The 23,867-nt window shown below is 41.9% G+C and overlaps 1 protein-coding gene across 2 annotated transcripts in view; it reads right to left on the reverse strand.

Moving 5' to 3' along the window:
* Nucleotides 1–1,439: 1,439 nt before the first annotated feature.
* Nucleotides 1,440–23,867, reverse strand: part of LOC143355937 (ubiquitin-conjugating enzyme E2Q-like protein 1) — a 41,443-nt gene continuing 19,015 nt past the window's right edge. The window contains exons 3-5 of one of the 2 annotated variants that reach the window (XM_076791192.1): nucleotides 12,010–12,417; nucleotides 2,528–2,629; nucleotides 1,440–2,453 (exon numbers count right to left, since the gene is read on the reverse strand). In XM_076791192.1, coding sequence (XP_076647307.1) covers nucleotides 2,448–2,453; nucleotides 2,528–2,629; nucleotides 12,010–12,417 — 516 coding nt within the window. In that variant the 3' untranslated portion in view covers nucleotides 1,440–2,447. Of the gene's footprint in view, nucleotides 2,630–12,009; nucleotides 12,418–23,867 lie in introns of both variants that reach the window. The other variant, XM_076791190.1, reaches the window with a different exon arrangement.

The following is a 23,867-nucleotide window of genomic DNA, read 5'->3' on the forward strand; positions in this document are numbered from 1 at the left end:
ACAATTTATTCTTTCTCTTAAATCACATTTCTTAGGTCAAAAAATGTAATAACTTGTTTCAATGTAATAAAGTTAAAAATTACTTAATATATACCTGCGGTAAAACCAACAAGTGTAACTTTCCTCCTAATAGCAGAAACGTCGAAAAAATTCGGTTTTTATTGTTTTTGACGATTATGTCCCACAAAAAAAAATCTTAAAAAAAATTGACGACACTGCCTGTTATAGTACTTTATCAGGGAACCAAACAGTAGAATAGCATGTTTTCATATTTTCGAGAAATCTGCATTTTTCCGATTTTTTGGGGGGTTTTCATTTTTTACGATCACAATTTGCAACAAAAAAATCTGAAAAAATTCTCAAAAATGCGCCTTAGGATCCAAACTTGCCACATTTTTTCAGAATTTTAGGAAGCATCAAGGTGCGGAAAATGCGCGGAAAAGCGCGCAATACAATTCACCCTGTAACTACCCTCACGGGCAAGCTAGGGGATTGAAATTTTACTCAGAGGGATTTGGGAAGGGCTTGGTCAGCTTTCGAATGGTTCATTAATCATTCAAAAACCTCTAAGGGCAGTTTTGACCATCTTAATCGGCTAGGCCTTTTATAAATTGTGTTAGATGAATAGTGTTTGTTATAAATATTTTTATATTTTAGAATGATTAAAAAATAAAATTAACTTTAATGTTTGAACTTTGTAATGTGTCCATTTTGCTTTCCTCCAATTTCCTCTGTATACCCCTGCATTCCTATACAGTAGATTCTCGTAAGTCAACCGAACGGTGTGTGTGTAAAAATATCCACTTTTAACTACAGATAATTAAATATTTTTTGCATTTGTTAAACAATAATTTTTAATTACTTTTCATTGATATTTTTGATAGAAAAATGAGTTGTTTAAATGTAATGTCTCAAACGATTTGTTACTTTCTGTGAGCAATAATTTTGTTAAATAAAAGAAGCGTTGGTTAATGGATTTTACAAACAACTGGTTTATTTTATTGTTGACTTTAATAACAAGGTTCTTGCACGAGGCTCACGCATACAGTGTTTCTATTAGACTGCACACACCACATTTAGTCGCAGATGGCGCTGTTCCATCATGGTAGCGTTCTCATGTATCATGTCGAATGTGAATGTACCCTAATACTCAACAAATTTTTAGGGATTTTAGAGGGATCCAGCGCGCTAGATTACTCTTTTTATCTAGCGCCAAGCATTACTGAAAATTCGCATCTTTGCATTATCGCGAAATGGCATGCGGATTCCCGGATTCCAGTGTGGTAGCACACTCTCACACACACCGCTCGGTCGACTAGGATATTGTACTAATTTTTGCGTAAGGTTATATTAATTATGCAGTAAAAACAGAGAGAAAGTATTAAGATAAATTGTGAAAAGAAAAGAAGAATGAAGTAATGTAATGTGGAAGGGTAAAGTTCAGTAAATATAAAATCACTGTTATTAAATGTAAATAGCTATACAGATAGATTTACAATAAATACAGAATATTTTATGTATTGATTAGATACAATAATGTAACACTGTAAATTATACTACCGTCAAAGTTATATCTATTTTGGACACATGGAAACATCGCCTGTGGAACAGGATATAATGTTAAATCTATTTTCTTTGGTTTAGCTATCGCCATATAAAAATGTGTGCTTCTGTGACATAAATATAACGAATGGTTAAGTTTTAACAAACAAACAACATACTGCATTCAAAAATCTTATGCACTCTCATGGCCCTATATAAAAAGTTTGCTATTGTGAGTTTATTACCATATAATATTTTAATACACTTATATACGAGTAACGACGTAGTTTGTGTAAATTCATAGCAGATTCACTTTCGCATCTCTTACATCCATCAGTGTATCATCATTCCTCATAAAATAATTTTTCTTTTTCGTTAGTAGACTGCAGGTTTTACGCATCTGCGGCAAGTGTAATTAAGTCAAAGATAATGAAGTATTAGCTTTAATAAAGCTTAACGAAGATGTGAATTTCTTCCTTAATTAGTAAAATTGTTCATTGAGATAACAAGATCCTATTTAATTACTGTTTCCATAGACAAGTTTATAAAAATGTGAATGCACACAAATATCCACAGTCTACCCATTACATGTCTAAAACAAGACACAAACAAATAATATTAATAATAGAATACAGGGGAAGCCCGAAATGGTGGCTACATACTTCATAGTACAAACTTCGCGGAAATCCACGACGATAGATTCAATATACGAAATCGCTAAGTAACATTCTTCAAATCAACAACTTTTCCTTTCTCAGCTAATCTGCTTTCTGCGGACTTTATCGGACATGCTTTCGCGACCTCGACAAAACTTCACGAAACGGTCACATTCTAAAAGGAAAACGATTCGAAATGAAACTAATCAAATCGGCACTTAAAACCTGCTCGCAATGACAGCGGTTCGTTTATGCCTGAAATAACCATGTTTCGTTTCATCGAAGCTATTTGATCGAGAGGATCAACCCTCGGCAAGCGGTGGCGTTACCCATCCATATTTTTCGTGCGTCTTAACAAGGCTCCTGAAAGATTCTTCAGCGGATCTCCTGTTGAACTCTTTGTTCGAGTTGAGCTTCCTCTCCACGCGACCCTGAAATTAAACATTTGTATGCAAAGTTAAACAATTAAATAAGATCGCTTATTAAATAAAACAAGTTCATCACGTTAGAATACGATTAAATAGCTTCGATACTGTAAATACGGTATGTAAATACGTCAGTAATCACTACGTCAGTAATCATTGCTACGAATTTGCCACCAAAATTTGTTTAAAAATTTCGATCAGGCTCAGTATTTGAGTGCAAAGTTTGCAGCCAAAATTCCATGCCAAATCAAGACCAAATCGAGGCCAAACCTTGGCTTCGTTATAGAGGGTAGGTCGATCACACTATTAGCGAACCTAACCTTGTTCTAAGAGTAAACCTTGCTGTAGGAGGGAAAACAGAATTAAATTATTGAAAATATGTGAAACTTAAAATTATATAATTTAGAAGTGTAAATAAAATTCTATCTTTCCTCCTACAGTAAGGTTTACTCCGATTTTGCTCGGTATACACTCGTAGAGCAAGGACTTAGTGCGACCGAACTGCTGTCGATAACGAAGCCAAGCTTCGACCTCAATTTGGCATGGAGTTTTGCCTGCAAACTTAGCACTCAAATCCTGTCGCTCTATTTCCGCATTTGGCTCAGAATTTGTCGACAAGTTTTGGTGCCATAGGTATACAAAATAGGGACCAAATTTTGTTCCAAGTAGGGTTTGGTACCAAATGGACAAGCCTTTTGCTCGCAAAGTGTGATACAAACATTGCGCAAAATTTGCTCGAAACAGCATTTGGCTAATTAGGGATGGACAAATGTTTTCTCACGCTCATAAATCGGTGTATGTTTTCCGGTATAGGCACATATACAGGAGCGTCAAGATAAATGCAGAATTTTTTCGAACAGTCACACAAATCAGATGTAGACAAGACAAATATAAACAAAGCAATTGTTGATAAGATAATTCACTATATAAGTCACCAATCAGTGAACAAGTGACGAAAATGTCACCCATTAATCGAGAATACGACTGAAGGGAGCGGCAATACTTAATTCGCACCGTGCCGGAAAATAGTCCGCTGAAATCATTTTTATAGTCAGCCCGACCCCTAGTCCCTGTTGCGGTCGGCCGCAATTCCTTTGACTGCTACATGTGGGGCGTAGTTCAGGCAAAGGTAAATGCAAAGCATTACAGTACCAAAGATACTCTATACAGCTCACCATCACGGAGGTGATTACAAGGTCATGGCAGCTAGTGAAGGCTACATCGAATAATTCCATTCTTTACATCATTCACTACTTTTGTACAAACTAGCGATAGAATATGACATTTTCTTCGAATTTGAACTGTTTTTTTTTTTATCCAATGACTTTTCTGCACATAACTCCACGACTCTGATCATGCATTTAAGTATTAATTTCAATACGAAAAATATTTTTACTATAACTCCTTCACTATGCAGATTCTAATTGTAAGAAATTTCTGTAGGTAAAAGTTGTTAGATTTCATGACATTTTTCTGAACATTCAAAAATTATTGTGCTACAACATTTAACAAAAAATGAGGTTGGCACCTTTTCAACTGTTAAGAAATTCACCTCCACAATATTCAAGTTAATATTTACAATAGTTTCTGACAAAGCAGCATGCAACACATCATCTTTTCCCACGGTATACATATACAGGGTGTTCATTTGAAAACTTCCCAGCCGAATATCTCGAAAAGTATGAAAGATATTAAAAAAGTGTAAAACACGTGTCCAAGGATTTCGAGGGGAAAAGAGGAGGACAGTACCAGTTTTTTATTTGAGTGGCGTTTTCAAGGTCATTTGAAGGTCAACTTTGTTTTTTCAAATGGAAACCCATATTTTTTATTATGGGATCTTATTGTACATAAAAAGTCCAGGGATTTTCGTACGATACATTTTTTTATCCGCGCACTAATTTCAGAGATATTTAAAGAGAAGTAGAGCGAGGTATATTATCGTGTAAAATTCTTTGACGCAAATCATTGATGTTTTCGAGTTGTACTAGCACGTACTATTTGAAAACAAAATAGTCCTCTATTGATCTCTTGTTTATGATGTCTCTCTTTCAATATAAGATTTTACTGTGACGTTCCTGTGCAAAGGAACGTGACGCTTGTGGCTCACTCGTAACGCGGTTAGCGGGAGCCACCCCCAACCGTGGAGTATCCCCATCGCGGGGTGTCCCCACCGCGAAGGAGCTCGCCACCAAAGTAAACAGCGAAAAAACTGGTCAAGCGCAGGTGACCATCACCCCACAAGGAAAAATTCGGAGAAGATCCCGAAATAGAAGAAAATATGGCGGAAACACTAGTATAAATTCGGCTGCTAGAAAGCCGCGGAGCGACAGCACAATAAAACCATTGAAACGTGCGAACTTAGAACCGGCACTCCAGTTTCCCTAACCGCTAGATTGGTCTGTAATTCAGCACGATCTAGCATCCGGTAATTTAAAATGATTAAAAGCTAGTATTTTACTGAAATATAGAAATTCCTTAAATCGCAGAAAACGAAACTCCCATTAGACACTAATTTCTAAGGTCCTATATTTTATATTATTAGAGCTTCAAACACCATATCCATTATCACCGATACAGGAACAATTACACTGACGCACACAAAATGTAAATAACACACACACACATACCCAGAATGTAAATACACATACACACATTGTAAATTTAAAACATTTTTTATAATATATCTATATATACACAAATCTTTGGGTATAAACATTCTTTTTCCTACTAGCTCTAAAATTCCTTTTCCTGCGAAATTAAACGACCCACCACGAAAAGACGTAACAGTACTATTTAGTCAAGTGTGGATCATCGTAATAAGAGATACTATATCGTAGTACAATTAATTGCATAAAATGGTGTTCTTTAGAAGAACGAATAGAAATAATTTTTATTTATGGAGCTGATGAGTGTACCCGTCGAACTGTTGCTATGTTTAATGTTTGAGAAGGTGGTTTGGTGTTCAGTAGAAATGAGTAGAATACCGGACGGACTTGGAACGTTGTTTATTTTCAAGGGCCTACTGCCTGCCTGTTTTGACGAGAGTGAGCTTGTAGACTGAAGTCTGTCTCCTCTTTTATACAAAATTTTAGTCTTTGTTAGGTGGGGGTGTCTTTGCATCCCCACTCTGGCGAATCGCACTGTAACGGAATTTCCATCGGCCGCACGCCCTCAACATGCTGTGTGCATCGTCAGGTAACGGGCCCTTTGCCTTCGCGGGGTTCCCGTACCATCGACTTGGTCCGTTAGAAATTCGGGGTTTTTTATGACTCTTTGCGAGGGCTATTGAGGCTGTCGCTAATAAAATCTAATTGCAACCCTAGAGGGCGTCTTAATGACTCTACCTGACAGTTTCCTCAAAAATAGCTTCAATTGCCGCCTGAGTTCTAAAACCTCTCCAGCATCTGCATTGTACGTGTCAACTTTATTATATGCAGCTGGCCGCTACAAATGATAGAAATCCTGATATACATGTTTCTCAATTTATTGTTGTGTTATTTTAGTATTAGGTATTTATTTAGTGTTACAATTAGTTGGGAAGTTTAAGAAAACAGGATCGGTGACTTTAAAAAGAAACCAGCCAAAATTCATAAAAGACGCTGATCAAATCGAAATTGTAGGACAGTTTAATGTGAATCCTACTAGTTCAATTCGATAAGTTGCAATGGTAACTGGTGTATCAGTGCGATCTGTACACAAATTACTTAAACATAACAAGTTTCATCCTCATAAAATGTAGTATATCATTATATAAAATGTAGTTACATCAAAAGTTATTGGAAGATGACTTTGACAGGCGGATTGAGTTTTCTGAGGAATGAACAAATATGATCAACATCGCTCCTAATCTAACAAGGGAACATATTCAGATGCGAAAATCAGATTTTGATGAAACTTATGGGAGCTTCTAGTTCTTTGAAAAATATTTTACACGTATTTTTTTTATCGGCAGACATCCACTTTGAAGGGGTGAAAACAGCCCTCAAAGTTGGGGTTCAAAACCACATTTTTTGAGATATCTCGGAAACCAGAGATCGAAAAAATTTGAATTTTTTTTTAAATTGGGTGTTTTTCAATGGGAAATGTAGTCGCGCAAGAAAATTTTAACAAAAGTTTTTTGTTTAAACAATATATTAAAATTTTGATTTTTTTTTGCAGTTTCTTTTATTTATTGTTAGTTCATTTTAATGTAAACTTGGGTGTGTGATCTTTGATCCAAAATAGGGGATACATGTTTCAGGATTTTCTTTTTTTTTGCCATTTAACAATAATTATGCATAATGGAAGATAGTCTTGCACCTGGCGTGCGTAGGAAGGAATTCTGGCTTGTTTCATCGAAATATAAGCATTTAGTATAAACGTGTATAGTATTTTAAACAATACCACTAGGTTATGTGTCGTTTATTGTTTTATTAGTAGCTAAAGAAGGTGGCGCAGGTAGCAGCGTGAAATACTTCAGTCAACCACGTTCTAAATAAGAAGAAGAAGATTCAATATGGACATTAGGTGCCGTGAACACACTTCTTCGTACACGAGGTCCTAACTGCCCTTTGACTCCTTTCAAAACAATATACAATGGCGATAGCAACTGTCCATCAGCTGAAATTGTGGGCTGGATAGTGTAGCTGTGAGTTGTTAACGATATGGATTGGACAAGAGCACCCGTTTCTTTTTCACCTTTGTGTGAAAGTGTTCGACCAGAGTGCAATTCCAACTGGAATCCACTTTGATCACTATTGAAAATATTGCTTGCGCCATAATTTTCAAAATACCCTTTCACATGACACACAAAATCGTCTGCTGCTGCGGTCAAATCTGTTAAATGGTTACTATGATGGCGGGTAACGAGTTTCGTCGTTTTTCTTGATACTATATTATAGTTCTCTTTAAACTTCCACAACCAACAGGACGATGCCTGAAATCCTGCTAAATTTATTGATGAATTTTCGATCATTGCCCACCGTCTCAAATTTATGTGGTGTACCAAAATTTTATTATTTCTTGCTACAATAAATTTTTCAAATGTAGCCTTTATTAATTTGTTCTTCCCATCTGTATAAATCTGATTGTCTCTTCAATTTCTTGTATTGGTTTTTTACAGTTTGGAAGTTTAGTGTTCTTTTTCTTCCACTCTTCCAATAATCTACAGCTTTCTTCTTATATTCTAAATCAATGTCTAAATATTCCATTTCTTCTGGACTCTCGTCCGGAGAACTTGAAGACGACGGTTTCGATGTTGACGCTGATTCCAAATCTTCTTCGTCTTCGGGAACATTAAATGAAGTCGGTTCGTCTGTTAGGTCATCGAATATCAATTGTTGTTGCGTTTCGAAATTCATGTACCCTGCTTCTCTGTACCTATCAATCAGATCTATAATAATGTGTGCCAGTTCAATTTCCTTCCCATTCGTGGGTGTTCCCTCGTTATTATTACTGTTATATGTTTCCATCAAAATGTTTATAACGTTCGTCGGATTGACCTTCACGTTTATAAAAACCGAATCTAACAAGAAAAATAAACAATCAGCAAAAGTAAAATTAATATAATTATCGGATGTTTTTTTTATTATCGTCAGAAATTATTTGTTTTATGTGGCACTGTTTTAAAAATCCGAAAGAAGTAGCCTTAACTTCTTAATATCCACGTTGCTTTACAAACCGTAATGCAGAAAGACTAATAGCACACGTAGCAAAGTGCCCATATTTATACATTCTTAAGACACCTTACGTTTCCCACTCTCTCACCCTAACAACCAATAGAAATGTTTGAAAATATTCGTGTTCTTCTGAAATGCTATATATAACTGAGGTAAAACTGATGTGAGGCATTTGCCACCAGCTCTTTTCAGAGCTACCATGAACGACGAGGGAAACTCCAACTTCGAGGATTCACAGTTTAAAAAGGCTGCAGGTATATTTTGACCGAAGGCCCAACGACTGCAGAAATTCACACGCGAATTGGCTATAAAAGTCGGTACCCTTACTCCGCCGCGGTAATTAGCACCGCGTCACGCTGCTACCTGCGCCACCTTCTTTAGCTACTAATAAAACAATAAACGACACATAACCTAGTGGTATTGTTTAAAATACTATACACGTTTATACTAAATGCTTATATTTCGATGAAACAAGCCAGAATTCCTTCCTACGCACGCCAGGTGCAAGACTATCTTCCATTATGCATAATTATTGTTAAATGGCAAAAAAAAAGAAAATCCTGAAACATGTATCCCCTATTTTGGATCAAAGATCACACACCCAAGTTTACATTAAAATGAACTAACAATAAATAAAAGAAACTGCAAAAAAAAATCAAAATTTTAATATATTGTTTAAACAAAAAACTTTTGTTAAAATTTTCTTGCGCGACTACATTTCCCATTGAAAAACACCCAATTTAAAAAAAAATTCAAATTTTTTCGATCTCTGGTTTCCGAGATATCTCAAAAAATGTGGTTTTGAACCCCAACTTTGAGGGCTGTTTTCACCCCTTCAAAGTGGATGTCTGCCGATAAAAAAAAATACGTGTAAAATATTTTTCAAAGAACTAGAAGCTCCCATAAGTTTCATCAAAATCTGATTTTCGCATCTGAATATGTTCCCTTGTAAGTAAAAACATTTGTCTTGGGGACGAATGCACTTTTTTCTTAAACGATGCTGTAAATCGTCATAACTGTCGCTATTGGTGTGACGAAAATCCACTTCTTATTAGAGAGAGTAATACTCAATGGACGGAAAAAATAAATGTTTGGGCAGGCATTTTAGGAAGTGCTATTATAGCACCTCTGTTTCTCCAAGAGAATTTGAATGGCAATCTGTATTTAAATTTACTGGACGACATCATTGATCCACTTATGACAGAAGGTCTTAAAAACCAAAGAGATGAAAGCGGCAATTTTTTGTTAAATGAAGGACTTTTGTACTTCCAACAGGATGGTGCTCCCCCGCAATACACATTACAAATTTGCCAGTGGTTAAACAATCGATTTCCACTAAGATGGACCGGTAGAAGAGGTGTTATTGTGTGGCCACCAAGATCACCAGATCTAAATCCAGTCGACTTCTTTTTGTGGGGACACTTAAAGTCTGTTGTTTATAAAACACAACCAGAAAGAAGAATTGTACAGGAATGTAGAGCTATTCCAACAGATACCTTAAAAAATGTTCGTTCAGAATTTGAGAATCGTATGTTGAGAAAACAACGGAGAACATGTTAAAAATTTGTTATAGTTATTGTTCGTGTACAAATATCGTCGTCGTTCCGTTGCTAGCTGACACAATACTGAGCTCACAGCCCGAGACCTTCTTATTTAGCCCGAGAATTTTCAATAATTGAAACCCCTCCATTGGTCCATATAATCTAATAGAAACGCAGCCATTGGCGTGCGGTCGCATCATCACCCGAAAGCTTTATATCCCTTTTTTGCGGAACCCCGGCATGTCGTCGCATACCTGCGGATTTCAATGGGGGGTCAGTACCCGATCTGTTCTTGACTCCTTGTTTTTCCTTCCTATTGTTTCCCTAAACATCTCTTTTCCCCCTCATGCGCTTAGCGAATCTCGTGGCTTCTTCCAGTAGCCTGACGGCCCCGGGTGGACTCTTCGGTCCCCCCTTGCTCGTTAAACCTTCATATCCGGAAATATTCCCTCCACTTGTTGAGGTTTTTAGCGGCCTAAGGTAGACGCAAGGCGTCTACCTTTACTCGTTGGCTTGACCATGCATTCTAACACCTGTATCGTTGCATTTCCGCCGCCGACATTCGCACGTCTTTACTACGCTTATGTCCCTTGCAATACACATATGACTACGTCTAATACGCACACAACTACATCTAATACTTCAAATTCTTATCTAATTAACTCTATCCGCAACAGTTATAAAGAAGTTACAAACTTTCTCGCAGCATAAGTATGACTCATTCTCCTTCTCTTTAAATATATCCGAAACTAGTGCGCGGATAAAAAAAAGTATCCTACAAAAATTGCTGGTCTTTTTACATACAATAAGATCCCACAATAAAAAAATTTAGGTTTCCGTTTGAAAACCAAAGTTGACCTTCAAATGTCCTTAAAAACGCCACCCAAAATATAAAACTGATACTGACCCCCTCTTTTCTCCTCGAAATCCTTGGACACGTATTTTACACTTTTTTAATATCTTTCATACTTTTAGAGATATTCGGCTGGAAAGTTTTCAAATGGACACCCTGTATACAGGGTCCCCCGTTAAGTTATGTCACCATTTTTTAGGAATTTCCGATAGTGCAATTAAAAAATGTTTTAGACAAAAGTTTGTCAGCACTTAGCGAGCTACATGTTCTCACATTCTTAAACCTAAAAAAATGCTTTTTACGTAAGAAAGTAAAGGTCACCTTGACTTTTTTAAAAGGCACCACATGTTTTGGACGTCATAAGATTGTTGCTGACGTCGAGACGAATTCAACAGTGTATTATACTACGACTTTGTATCGTATACAACGGATTGCAGATATCCTCAAAGATAAGGTGGTCATAGAAGGTGGATCGCAATTCGAACATCTAATGTAATTTGCTTCGTTTTGTAAGAAATAAGATTAATTGCACTATCGGAAATGCCTAAAAAATGGTGACATAACTTAACGGGGGGACCCTGTATAATTACATAATATCTACGTATGCATTGTATTAGGTTGTCCGGAAAGTTCGTGCCGTTTATCTGTAGGTGGCATTAGGATAGGTCTGAATATGTCAAAATGATTGAAAACAAATGGTATGCGTACATAGTCTAAAAATGTGATCTTTCAGGCATTTTTAGAAAAAAGTTTGATTGGGATACATTAATTTTTGTTAGTTTTATACGCTCTTAAATATGGAAGGAAATAGAATGAATTAGAGGTATTTAATGCTTCTTTCTTCCAAAAGCTCTTGGTGCTTGGTTGGGATGTGCTACCCCATTCACCCCATTAACCAGACATTACACCCTCAGATTTTCATCTCTTTAGGTCAATACAAAATTCCCATAATGACAAAAACTTTAACTCTATGGTCGACATAAAAAATCATATTTAAAAGTTTTTCGCCGACAAACGCAAGTTGTGTGAAAGATGGAGAAAGATTATAAAACAAAATGGCACTTATAATAATTCAATAAAGGTATGTATATCGAAATTTAAATGTACTGCGTTTGAGCTTCCCTTAAAAATCGGCACGAACTTTCCGGACAACCCAATACACACATACATAACATTATTCATATGCATGTACATACATTGTAAAATTGCCTCATTAGTGGATCAAATAATAAATCAATTTAAAATTATAGAATACTTCTTGCAGCAATAATAATATTTGCATAATATTAATCAAAAACAATATACATAAGTGAAAACAATAATCATAGCTCCTACCTGTCCTTTAACGATACTGGCGGCAAATTGTGTGATAACAGCCTCAATAGTGTAAGCACTGGCCCAACCTCGCGGTGTCAGAAGCTCCATGCAAATAGCACCACCTTCCATTACGAATCCCTTTTCAATTCTAGGCGAAATAACGCGCATAAATGGTGGCGCAAAAGGAAAGTTCTCTGGGAAGATGACATGTAAGAGGATGTAGGGTATATTGAGCTCTTTCATGTCAGCAGCAAGTTCACTCTCTGGATCGATCTTGTGCAGTCTGACATGCCATTCAAATAAATTATCGTTGACTAATTCTGCGGTGAAGGTCGACTCAAGCCGGTGCTGAGTCCTCTGAATTTCGCCAAGTTCCTTCATTAATCGTCGCAGACAAACTCTTTTGTCTGGTACTCCGACAGTATCCTAAAATCAATTAAAAAAGGAATATAATAAAACATATTATTGTCTGCCTATCGATGCTGCCTATCGATAGAAGTATGACTCGACATCTTTAAATTTCCCGTTTAAGTATTTGAAGTTGGGGCAAGTTGATACATTTTTCAGTTTTTTATTTATGCAATTTTTGTTTGAATCAATTATATAAAAAAAGTATCATAGATAAATATTAAGTTTAGCGGATCCAGCTACAATGACCTTGACCTTGACATATGTTGTTACGGACGTCATTTTAAACAACTTTTCGGCGGGTACATGTACAGGGAGGCGCTCAGTTGCGCACAATACGATTACGCACGTACACATTGCGCACATATCTTTTGGACACAGTATGATTGGACACAAGAAGAATCGGAAACGTTTCAAATGCGCACAAATAGAATTGGAAACATATTTATTGCGCACAGATAAAACTGGACACAAGCGAATCGCGAACAAATAGAAATGCGCACACTAATTTTAGACAGTGATGGAAATGCTGCCAAGTCGTCATTAATTTCGGGTTAGGGTTAGGGTTAGGGTTAGGGTTAGGGTTAGGGTACCAGGCACCTGGCAGAGGCTGCCCTGGACTGCGTTGTCGGGCGAATCCGGAGGATGGGGCTAACCGTGGCCGCCGCAAAGACCGAGGCGATCTGGCTGTATGGATCGCCTCGGCCGTGGCGGCTGCCCCGAGGTCAAGACCTCCGGATTCGTGTCGCCGAGACCTCCGTCGAGATCGGGCCCAGTATGAGATACCTGGGCCTGGTCATCGACGGCCGCTGGCGTTTCGTGGAGCACTTCGAGCTCCTCGCCCCCCGATTAGAGAGGACGGCATCCGCCCTTGCGCGGCTGCTGCCTAATATCGGGGGGCCGGAGCTGAATGTCCGCCGCCTCTATATGGAGGTGGTGCGGTCCATTGCCCTGTATGGGGCCCCCGTGTGGCACCGTTCGCTCGGGGCCAGCCAGAAAAGCCAAGACCTCTTAGAAAGAGTGCGGCGACGGCTGGCCCTGCGGGCCATACGGGGGTACCGCACCATCTCTGGGGAGGTGGCGGGTCTCCTCGCCGTGGTTCCACCACTCCATTTGGTGGCGGCGGAGCGGGCGAAACTATACCATATCGCCCGCTCGTTTCGCCGCCCGCCGGGGGTGGAACTCACGAGCGAGGAGGAGGAGGAGCTCGAGGCTCAGAAACGCCAGGCCCGGGCGGACGTATTTGCGGAGTGGAGGGTGCTCCTGGCACCCTCCGCACGTCCGATTGTCCGGGCCCTCCTGCCCATATTTTTTATATGGTGCGGGAGGCGGGGAAGGCTGACCTTCCGCCTCACGCAGGTGCTCTCCGGTCACGGTTGTTTCGGAGAGTACCTGCATAGGATGGGGCGGGAGCCGACCACGCAGTGCCACCACTGCGACGAGGACGTGGACACGGCGCGGCACACCTTAGAGGAGTGCCCGGCCTGGGCCGAGCCGCGCCGTGTCCTTAGAGACGCAGTGGGCGGGTGGGACCTCTCGCTGTCGACCGTGGTCGACCACATGGTCGACAGCGAGGGGTCGTGGAGAGCGGTGGCCTCCTTCTGTGAGGTTGTAATGACCCAGAAGGAGGTCGCCGAGCGGGCCCGGGAACCGGACCCGGGCTCGGCGAGGAGGGTGTGGGCGCGGGGACGACCCCCGCGCCGACGTGTGGCCCCCAGGAGGGGGGCGGCGACGGTTGGGAGGGCGCGGGGGTCTCCCCCGCGCCAACGTGTGCCCCCGGTTGTGGGGGGCGGAGTGGGGCTGGCGCGGGGAGTTTCCCCGCGCCCTGTTATGCCCCCACAACTGGAGGCGGTGAACTTGGGGGCCCGGGGTGTGAGCTGACCCGGGCCCCCGGGGGGGAGCATAGCTCCCCCCGTGATAGGCCGACACCCGCCGGGTTAGTTTCTCGGTGTAGGGGGGTGTCGGTCCGTCCCTCCCCGATTGGGGAGGGGGATCCGTGGGGGGTATTGGGTGAGGAAGGGTCGGGGCGTGCCGGATCACGCCTCCGACGGCCCTTCCTTCCGGTGGCGGCGTCTTCTTGCCTCGGCCGGGGCTGGTTCCTTCGGGATACCGGCCCCGAGCGGGGCACGAAGACTCCGGGAGCTGTGGGTGGACCGAGCTGGGGCTCGGGAAGCCCAATCCGAAGGCTCCAGGGATGGGGACACCGGGCGGGTCCCTCCGCCCGGGGTCTTATAGCGTAGGCAGTGGGGGAGGTTAACCCCTCCCCCGGGGTATGATGATAGCTGGGAGGTGTCCTGTTGAGTACTCGCGTGATCCAGGCACCTCCCGTGTAGCTTAGGTGGGCGTGAGGTTTTAGTGGGTAGTCTCCGGGGGCTCCGCCCACCGGAGAGAATCCCACATAACCCCGGCTTCCCCCAGGGAGTCGGGGTATGTATAAAACATTTCCTCACGATAAAAAAAAAAAAAAAAAGGGTTAGGGTTAGGGTTATATCCCCGTATGGCACCGCTCGCTCGAGGCCAGCACGCCCAGCAGCAAACTCTTAGAAAGAGTGCGGCGGCGGCTGGCCTTGCGGGTCATACGGGGGTACCGCACCATCTCCACCGAGGCGGCGGGACTCCTCGCCGTGATTCCACCCTTCACTGTGGTGGCGGCGGAGCGGGCGAAGCTATACCACATCGTCCGCTCCTTCCGCCGCCCGCCGGGGGTGGAACTCACGCGCGAGGAGGAGTTGGAGCTCGAGGGCCAGAATCGCCAGGCCCGGACGGAAAGTCTTTCGGAGTGGAGGGCGATGCTAACGCCCTCCACGCGTCCGATTGTCCGGGCCCTCCTGCCCATATTTTATATATGGTGCAGGAGGCGGGGAAGGTTGACCTTCCGCCTCACGCAGGTGCTCTCCGGCCACGGTTGCTTCGGAGAGTACCTGCACAGAATGGGGCGGGAGCCGACTGCGCAGTGCCACCACTGCGGCGAAGATGTCGACACGGCGCGGCACACTCTGGAGGAGTGCCCTGCTTGGGCCGGGCCGCGCCGTGTCCTGAGAGCCGCAGTGGGCGGGTGGGACCTCGCGCTGTCGACCATGGTCGACCACATGGTCGGCAGCGTGGGGTCGTGGAATGCGGTGGCCTCCTTCTGTGAGGACGTGATGTCCCGGAAGGAGGCCGCCGAGCGGGCCCGGGAACGGGACCCGGGCTCCGCGAGGAGGGTGTGGGTGCGGGGACGACCCCCGCGCCGACGTGTGCCCCCCAGGAGGGGGGCGGCGACGGCTGGAAGGGCGCGGGGGTCTCCCCCGCGTCAACGTGTGCCCCCGGTGGTGGGGGGCGGAGTGGGGTCGGCGCGGGGAGTTTCTCCGCGCCCTGTTATGCCCCCACAACTGGAGGCGGTGAACTTGGGGGCCCGGGGTGTGAGCTGACCCGGGCCCCCGGGGGGGAGCATAGCTCCCCCCGTGATAGGCCGACACCCCCGGGTTATTTTCCCGGTGTAGGGGGGTGTCGGTCCGTCCCTCCCCGATTGGGGAGGGGGATCCGTGGGGGGTTTGGGGAAAGGAAGGGTCGAGGCGTGCCGGATCACGCCTCCGACGGCCCTTCCTTCCGGTGGCGGCGTCTTCTTGCCTCGGCCGGGGCTGGTTCCTTCGGGATACCGGCTCCGAGCGGGGCACGAAGACTCCGGGAGCTGTGGGTGGACCGAGCTTGGGCTCGGGAAGCCCAATCCGAAGGCTCCAGGGATGGGGACACCGGGCGGGTCCCTCCGGGGTATGATGATAGCCGGGAGGTGTCCTGTAGAGTACTCGCGTGATCCAGGCACCTCCCGTGTAGCTTAGGTGGGCGTGAGGTTTTAGTGGGTAGTCTCCGGGGGTTCCGCCCTCCGGGGAGAGTCCCACATAACCCCGGCTTCCCCCAGGGAGTCGGGGTATGTATAAAACATTTCCTCACGATAAAAAAAAAAAAATTGGGTTATTAATTAGGGTTAGATAGGAAATATGTTTCCAATTCTATTTATGCGCAATTGAGATGTGTCCGATTCTACGTGTGCGCAATTGAAACGTGACCAATTCTTCTTGTGTCCAATCATACTGTGTCCAAAAGATATGTGCGCAATGTGTACGTGCGCAATCGTATTGTGCGCAACTGAAGGCCTCTCACATGTACAGACATGTATTGTACGCTCGGCGAGAGTTGGCACAGAATTTCGTCAGTGGGGTGCAGGGGGAATGGCGAGTCCCCACTCTTGACGCAAAGCTGCGGATCCCGCTCTTACGCTTTACTCCCGGCGGGGACGGTCGACATAGGCGTAAATAAGTAGGATCCGCGTAAACTATGGGGGGCACATGATATTCTCTGATTCTCACTAACCGTGAAGACTGGAGTCTTAAATTTAATAACAAAGTCATAAATTTCAAGCGTGGGTTGATGGATCCCTGCTGTGCGTGCAAGGAAAATAGGTTTCCATGGACCTGTTTTCCGTGCACGCACAATAGAGTTACGCCAATGTTCTGAACTCAGCGTTGCGTCGCCACGCGACATCGCTCTGTTGCAGTCACACTCAATACGCTTGTTTGCTGTCTTCGTTGAGCGATTCGGCCAATCGCGGAAGACGTGTAGCGCGTAGTGGGAGCACCACGTGGTACCGACGAGTTTCTCGTGCCAACTCTCGCCGAGCAAATAATACGCGTCGCTCGGTCTTAATTTCCGAGATAACAGCAGAAAACTTTGTGGGTTTGTAGGTGAAGCGGCAACTCCCTCTTTAAAACAATAGACGAGTTTCTAGTTTATTCAGTACTTAATTGGGTCGATGTTACGTTTAAGAGAGGCAGCTCGGATAACCTTGACCTTGCCATATGTTGTCAAGGTCACCTTTCTGAGTAACCACTAAGAGGTTTTAGCCGTCGCTCGTTCTTTATTCAAAAGTTATGTACGAGAAAGTTTGACAAAAACGACTAATATGTGCTTGGAAATATAGCAAGTATTAAGGAAAAAAGTCATTTCAACAGTAAAACGATAACGGACAGAGGATTGTCATATAAAAAATAATCAGTGAGCATGAGAAATGAGGATTTCAATCACAATTTAAGATATCTAATGAATACCCAGACCTCATTATTTAAAAAAAACATCAATGCGTTCGTGAAAATTGTATACTCTTTTAACACGTTGAACGCCACGTCAGCCATATGTGGCTGACGGAATTATTTGTGCAGGTTTTAAAATGAATTTTTACGTTGATATATTCATTGTACTAAACTTAATTAGGATCTGTAACATGCAAGAAAGTTGGAGGATTACTCAGTATCGTACATTTAATTTTTTGCCATTTTTATTTCATTAAATAACTTACTTTGATTTCATTGGATTACTCAGTATCGTACATTTAATTTTTTGCCATTTTTATTTCATTAAATAACTTACTTTGATTTTATGGAATTTTTGGGGTTTCTAGTTTGGCGTTCAAAGTGTTAAATAAAAATTCTGCAATGTAATTTCCTCCACAATCTCTCTATATTTTGTGTGTGAACACCAGTTTTGGGACCTATAAAATTTACGGAATGGTTCACTGTTCGATGTATATAATTTTCATTGCGTAAAGTATCGTATCCCTGCTGTGCATGGCACAGAAAAAATGTTTTTAGGGACTCCACAGTTCCTTAGGTAAACGGAAACTTAGGTATACGTAAATTGCACATATATTGTAAAAACGAGAATAGTAGTTTTTTTAAGGAAATATCCAAACTAGGAAGGAGATCATTCCATGTGAATTAAATCATTTGGGACCATGTTTCGAATTTTGATGAAATTGAAATACTGTTAAATCTTGGCGTTAGAGTTAGGATCAATGCGCACGTGGTGGATCGATTCTGCTTTTCCAGCGACCTTTGTTTTTGCGCGGGTCGTGAGAGAGTCGGTTGACGAACGCCGTTGCGGGAAGACACAAAGCTGAGTACTTCTCCTCTGTTTAATAAAGGTTTATTGGTATTTCATACGTTTTATTTATTGAAGATGCCTCGAACTCGTAACACTGGTGTCAGAAGTGGGATTTCTCTGGGGGCGAGTTGTGAGGAAACCGGCGACGTCCGGAGCCGACAGATTTTGAATTCGGAGGCTTGCATGGAGGAACGGTTTGCCGCCTTGGAACGGCAGGTCGAACGACTGGCAGAGCGCTCGGAGGAGAGATTGACGGAATACCAGGCCAGATTTGATCGATTTATAGATTCTTTTGAGATTTTTACTTCTTACTTTCCTAGTCAGCGTGGGGCAATTGAAAATAATGGAAATAGTGATGTTCACGTGTATAACAGTGCAGAGGATTGTGAGACCGGTAATGTTTACAGTATTTCCTCTGTCCCCTATCCCGCTAAAATCGCGAAATTCAATGGATTGTGTTCGTGGACACAGTACTTCACACAGTTTGGGTGTTTGACGAAAATAATAGCTTTATTGGATTCGCTCAAAGGGGAAGCTCTCTCGGTACTGACATGCTTGGAAGAATCCACATGGACTGATTTTCACGCGTTAGTTGCTGGTCTGAATGCTCGTTATGGTACTGAACACTTGGCCCAGTTAAATCGTTATAAATTTCATAATTATAAACAAGGGGCAGGAGAGTCTCTTCAAGCTATGGCAGAATAGATCTGCCTCCTTTCTCGCTCGGTCTTCGCAGACTTGTCTCTCGATTGTCAGGATAAACAGGTGCGAGAGAAATTTGTCGAAGCAATAAGAGATAATAATTGGAGGAAGGACGTCACCCTCGCTTCGATTAATGCCACTTCGTTGGGGGCGATGCTGGATGTAGCGTTGAGAACAGAAGCCCTGTATCATTCCATTTATGATCGAAATCGGTTTGAAACTGTTTGTTCGAGTAATCGTCGTGTTGAGCCTTATACCAAGGCACAGTCTGGTTTCAGTCTCGGGGCCAGAGTTTTCAGAATAGCCACAATAATGGACCTCAGAACTGCACTGTGGATCGCAGAAATAACGGGATCGTTTGTTGGAACTGCGGAATACCCAGACATCTGTCTTATAATTGTTCCGATGCTAAATTAGTTTCAAATTCTGGAAGCCAACAGTTTCAAAATTTGCAGAGTAAAAATTGTAAAAAGGATAGAGTTCCTTTTTTCGGGAAACGAAAGGGGGTCTGCGTAAAGGGGGTTTTGAAATCTCCGGTTATAGCACATAAAGAAAATCCCCCGTTCTCGGTAAATTCTAACGGTATCTGTGTAGAAGGTTTTTTAACAAAGTTGCACAGAAGTTTTTGATAGATACCGGGTCGGCGGTTTCGTTTGTGAGAGGTACATCACAGGGTGACACGAAAGGATCTGACATGAACTTGATATCAGTTACGGGAGAATCTGTCCGAGTTTTCGGTGTCAAAGAAGCTCAAATCATTATCGGAAAATTGAATACTAAACATGTATTCTATGTTCTCGATATTACGGACGTAATGTCGTATTTTAGGCCTGGATTTCTTGATGGAACATAATTGTTCGTTAGATTTGGAGCAGAATTGTTTTTCTTTTGATGGAGGAGAGAACGTTGATTTTGTGGGCTGTAGTTTTCGAAGACCGAAAGAAACGAGTATAACCGTAGTCGATTCTGCGGTTGTAGGTAGTCCCTGGAGACACTCTCCAGGGATAGTCCCACATAACCCCTGCTTCCCCCAGGGAGCCGGGGTATGAGAAAAGCATTTTCCCACGGAAAAAAAGACAAGACTGCTTCTATCGAAAGTTGCCCTGGGCTAGAGAATAAGTCTGGTGTTAAAAGCTTTTTAGGCTTGTGTACTTACAGCCGCACCGGAAAGTATGTTGACACCTTTTCAAGCGGAATAACTTTTTTAAAATTGGTCCAAATGACTTGAATCTTTTTTAGATGTTAGACCAACTAGTTTGCTAGGGAATGACTAAACAAACATTTTTTGAGATTGCAATTGGTTGGAATGATAAAAAAATGAAAAAATTATGATTTTTCAACTTTTTTATCTGAGCCTATAACGATAATTTAAAAAATGCGTTTTGTTGATTTCGGTAACTTACGTGCATACTAAAAATTTCATCGAAATCGGTCAACGTTGCAATGAGCTACAAACGTTTCAAGATGAGAGTTTATGGTGAAAGTCGCAGATTTTCGACCTTGCCAGGGAATTTCGCCGTTATGTGATCATCTTGAAACGTTTGTAGCTCATTGCAACATTGACCGATTTTTATGAAATTTTCAGTATGCATATAAGTTATCGAAATCTACAAAACGCGTTTTTTAGATTATCGTCATAAGATCAGATGAAAAAGTTGAAAAAACATAATTTTTTAATTTATTTATCATTCCAACCAATTGCAATCTAAAAAAACATTTGTTTAGTCATTCTCTAGCAAACTAGTCGGTCTAACATCTAAAAAAGATTCAAGTCATTTGGACCAATTTTAAAAAAGTTATTCCGCTTGAAAAGGTGTCAACATACTTTCCGGCGCGAGTGTATTTGTCACGGTTCGTGGAAAATTTTACTACTATTGCAAGACCTCTCTTTGATCTGACCGAGAAAAAGGATTTTGTTTGGTCACCTGATTGCGAGGAAGCATTCGTGGAACTGAAACGTTGTTTAATTTCGGCCCCAATTCTGGCATTTCCATTACCACAAGAACCGTTTATTTTAGATACCGACGCTTCTAATGTAGGCATAGGGGAAGTTTTGTCTCAGATCCAGGATAGTGCCGAAAGGGTGATTGCTTATTTTAATAAATCTCTGAGCAAAGAGGAAAGGAATTATTGCATAACTAGAAGGGAACTATTAGCAATGATTAAAGGCATGGAATAGTTCCACCATTATTGGTACGGGAGAAAATTTAGGGTACGAACGGATCACGCAGCGTTGCTTTGGTTGTTATCATTTAAGAATCCAGAGGATTAAATGGCGAAATGGATCGAGCGTCTTCAGCAATACGATTTTGAGATCGTACATCGGAGTGGAAGGATACATGCTAATGCTGATGCATTGTGTAGGAGACCTTGTTCGAAACAGGATTGCAAGCGTTGTACTGGTTTGGAAAAGAAAAAGGCGAGGCTACGGAACGACAAGATTCCTGTTTTTCTAATTTAGAATGATTTTAAGAAGTAAGAGTAGTGAACAGAGACCTTCTATGGAAACCTTATCCTCTTTTTCGCCAGAAGCTAAATTTTATTTTCTTATTTGGGATTGTATTCACATTAAGGACGGCCTGTTATTCAAAATGTAGGAATCTGCGTGTGGTCGTAAGATCATTTGGCAGTTAATCGTTTCAGAAAGTAAACGAGAGATGATTCTTCGAGAGGCCCATAATTCAGTCTCTGGTGGTCATTTTGGAGTGAATAAGACATTGAGTAGAATCAGGAAAAGGTTTTACTGGTTTAACTGTATTAGGGATGTTGAGAAATGGTGTCGCTGTTGCGATGTTTGTGTGTCGAGGAAAGGTCCACGTGATCTTAGTAAAGGATTACTTAATGTGGGTTTTCCTTTCGAACGAGTGGCCATGGATAGGGCCCCTTCCTAAATCTACTTCCGGGAACCGCTTTATGTTAGTTGTTCCTGATTACTTTACACGTTGGCCAGAAGGGGTATGTTTGCCCAACTTTCAGTCAAGGACGGTTGCTGAGACCTTTATTACACATGTTGTGAGTCGTCATAGTGTCCCTCGAAAAGTCCATTCTGACCAGGGACGTACTTAAGAATCGAATTTTTTAAAGAAATCTTAGCATTACTAGGTATCAAAAAGAAAGGTTGAATAGAAAAATTCTTCAATATCTTTCAATGTTCGTTTCCGATCATCAGAGAGACTAGGACGAGTTAGTTCCTTTGTTTCTTTTAGCATATAGATCAGCAGAACACGAGACATTGAAACTGTCTCCTTCCATGATGTTGTATGGACGAGAAATTTTATTACCCATGGATTTGATTAGAGAAAGACCTTTAGAAGGGATTTGCCGTCTAAACGAGTTCTCAGCTAATTTTAAAGATAAGATGGATTCTATTCATAAATTTGTCCGCACACAATTAGAGATCTCTTCACAAAAAATGAAACGACATCATGACTCCAGAATTGTGGAAAGATCTTTCCGAAAAGAGGAATCGGTCTGGCTTTATCAACCATATAGGGTTAAAAGTAAATGTCCTAAATTGCAGCCCAGTTGGGAAGGTCCTTACGTTGTTGTTAAAAAATTGAGTGAGTAGTATATAGAATTCGCAAGAATCCTAAGAGTGGGTACAAAGTGGTGCATATCGATTGCTTGGCTAAGTACCACGAGAGGTGATGTTTCTGTTTATGTTAGATTCTGGGTTGACTGTGTTGCTTAGATCACCTTTTTTTTTAATTGTATTGTTTGCTCTGGATTTTGGGAAGATTGTGATATGATTGTGGTCGAGAGAAACAGCTAGCTAGAAAAGATTACAGGTAGTCAGGATTCCCCGCTTCATTCGTACGCCAAGGTTTAGGAGTACAGACGAATTTTGATCGTTAAGGGGAGATAGTCTCGAGTGATGATGCGGAGCTAAGTCTAGAGTTGCTATACCGTGTCTTTTCTGATACAACCTACGTTACAGTGGTACTCGTGGCATTCGACCCCGAAATTTTGTTGGAACCGACTACTTCTAACGAAGGGGAAAGGAGGACGTCTGATATCCAGGATAAGAAGAGACCTACTGTTAAACTGTTCTTTTGGCAATGTTCTGTTAATGTTATCCTGCTTGGTGAGCCGCTAATTTCCTCAGGTTTCTAAACCGTGGGTTTCCCTGGGACAAGAAGGGCTTCCTTCTGACGTCCTTTTTTTGGGCAAATGCCAAATTAGTCGTGGTGCCGACGGGTCCACGGTTTTCGTTTCTTTATGTTTACTTCCGCGGTACCATTGGCCTTGTTGATTGAGAGTTTGTTCATTATTGTATTCACCTGTTGTTGAGGAGGAGGGAGGAAGTGTTACGAGTATCGATATGTTACGATATCGAGACATCGCGCCGAATGGTCTTCGTTGCAGGGTCGTCTTAGTGACGACGATACAACGGAGACATGAGAGAGTCGGTTGACGAATGCCGTTGTGGGAAGACACAAAGCTGAGTACTCCTCCTCTGTTCAATAAAGGTTTATTGATATTTCATACGTTTTATTTATTGAAGATGCCCCGAACTCGTAACAATATTATTAACCCCTTGCAGTCATATTAAGTTCATGCGGATAGTATAAGATTAGTATGATATAATATCAGTAGAGATACTACCACAAAGGGTTAATATCATTGTTTTGCAAATTTGACCACGGGTTCAAGTGTGAAAAAATTTGAAAGTAGAATTTGATTTGAATTTGATTTGTTTATATTTGTTATATATTTGTTACGTAATGTGCATCACCGTAGAAGGACGCCATTTTGAACACCTTTGATGATAACTTATGAGAAAGTGAGTGTTTTTTAACAGTTAACACACACACACATCTGCTGATCGATATTTTTAGTGTCATAAAAAA

The sequence above is a fragment of the Halictus rubicundus genome, chromosome 7 (genome assembly GCF_050948215.1).
Source record: "Halictus rubicundus isolate RS-2024b chromosome 7, iyHalRubi1_principal, whole genome shotgun sequence".
Lineage (NCBI taxonomy): Eukaryota > Metazoa > Arthropoda > Insecta > Hymenoptera > Halictidae > Halictus > Halictus rubicundus.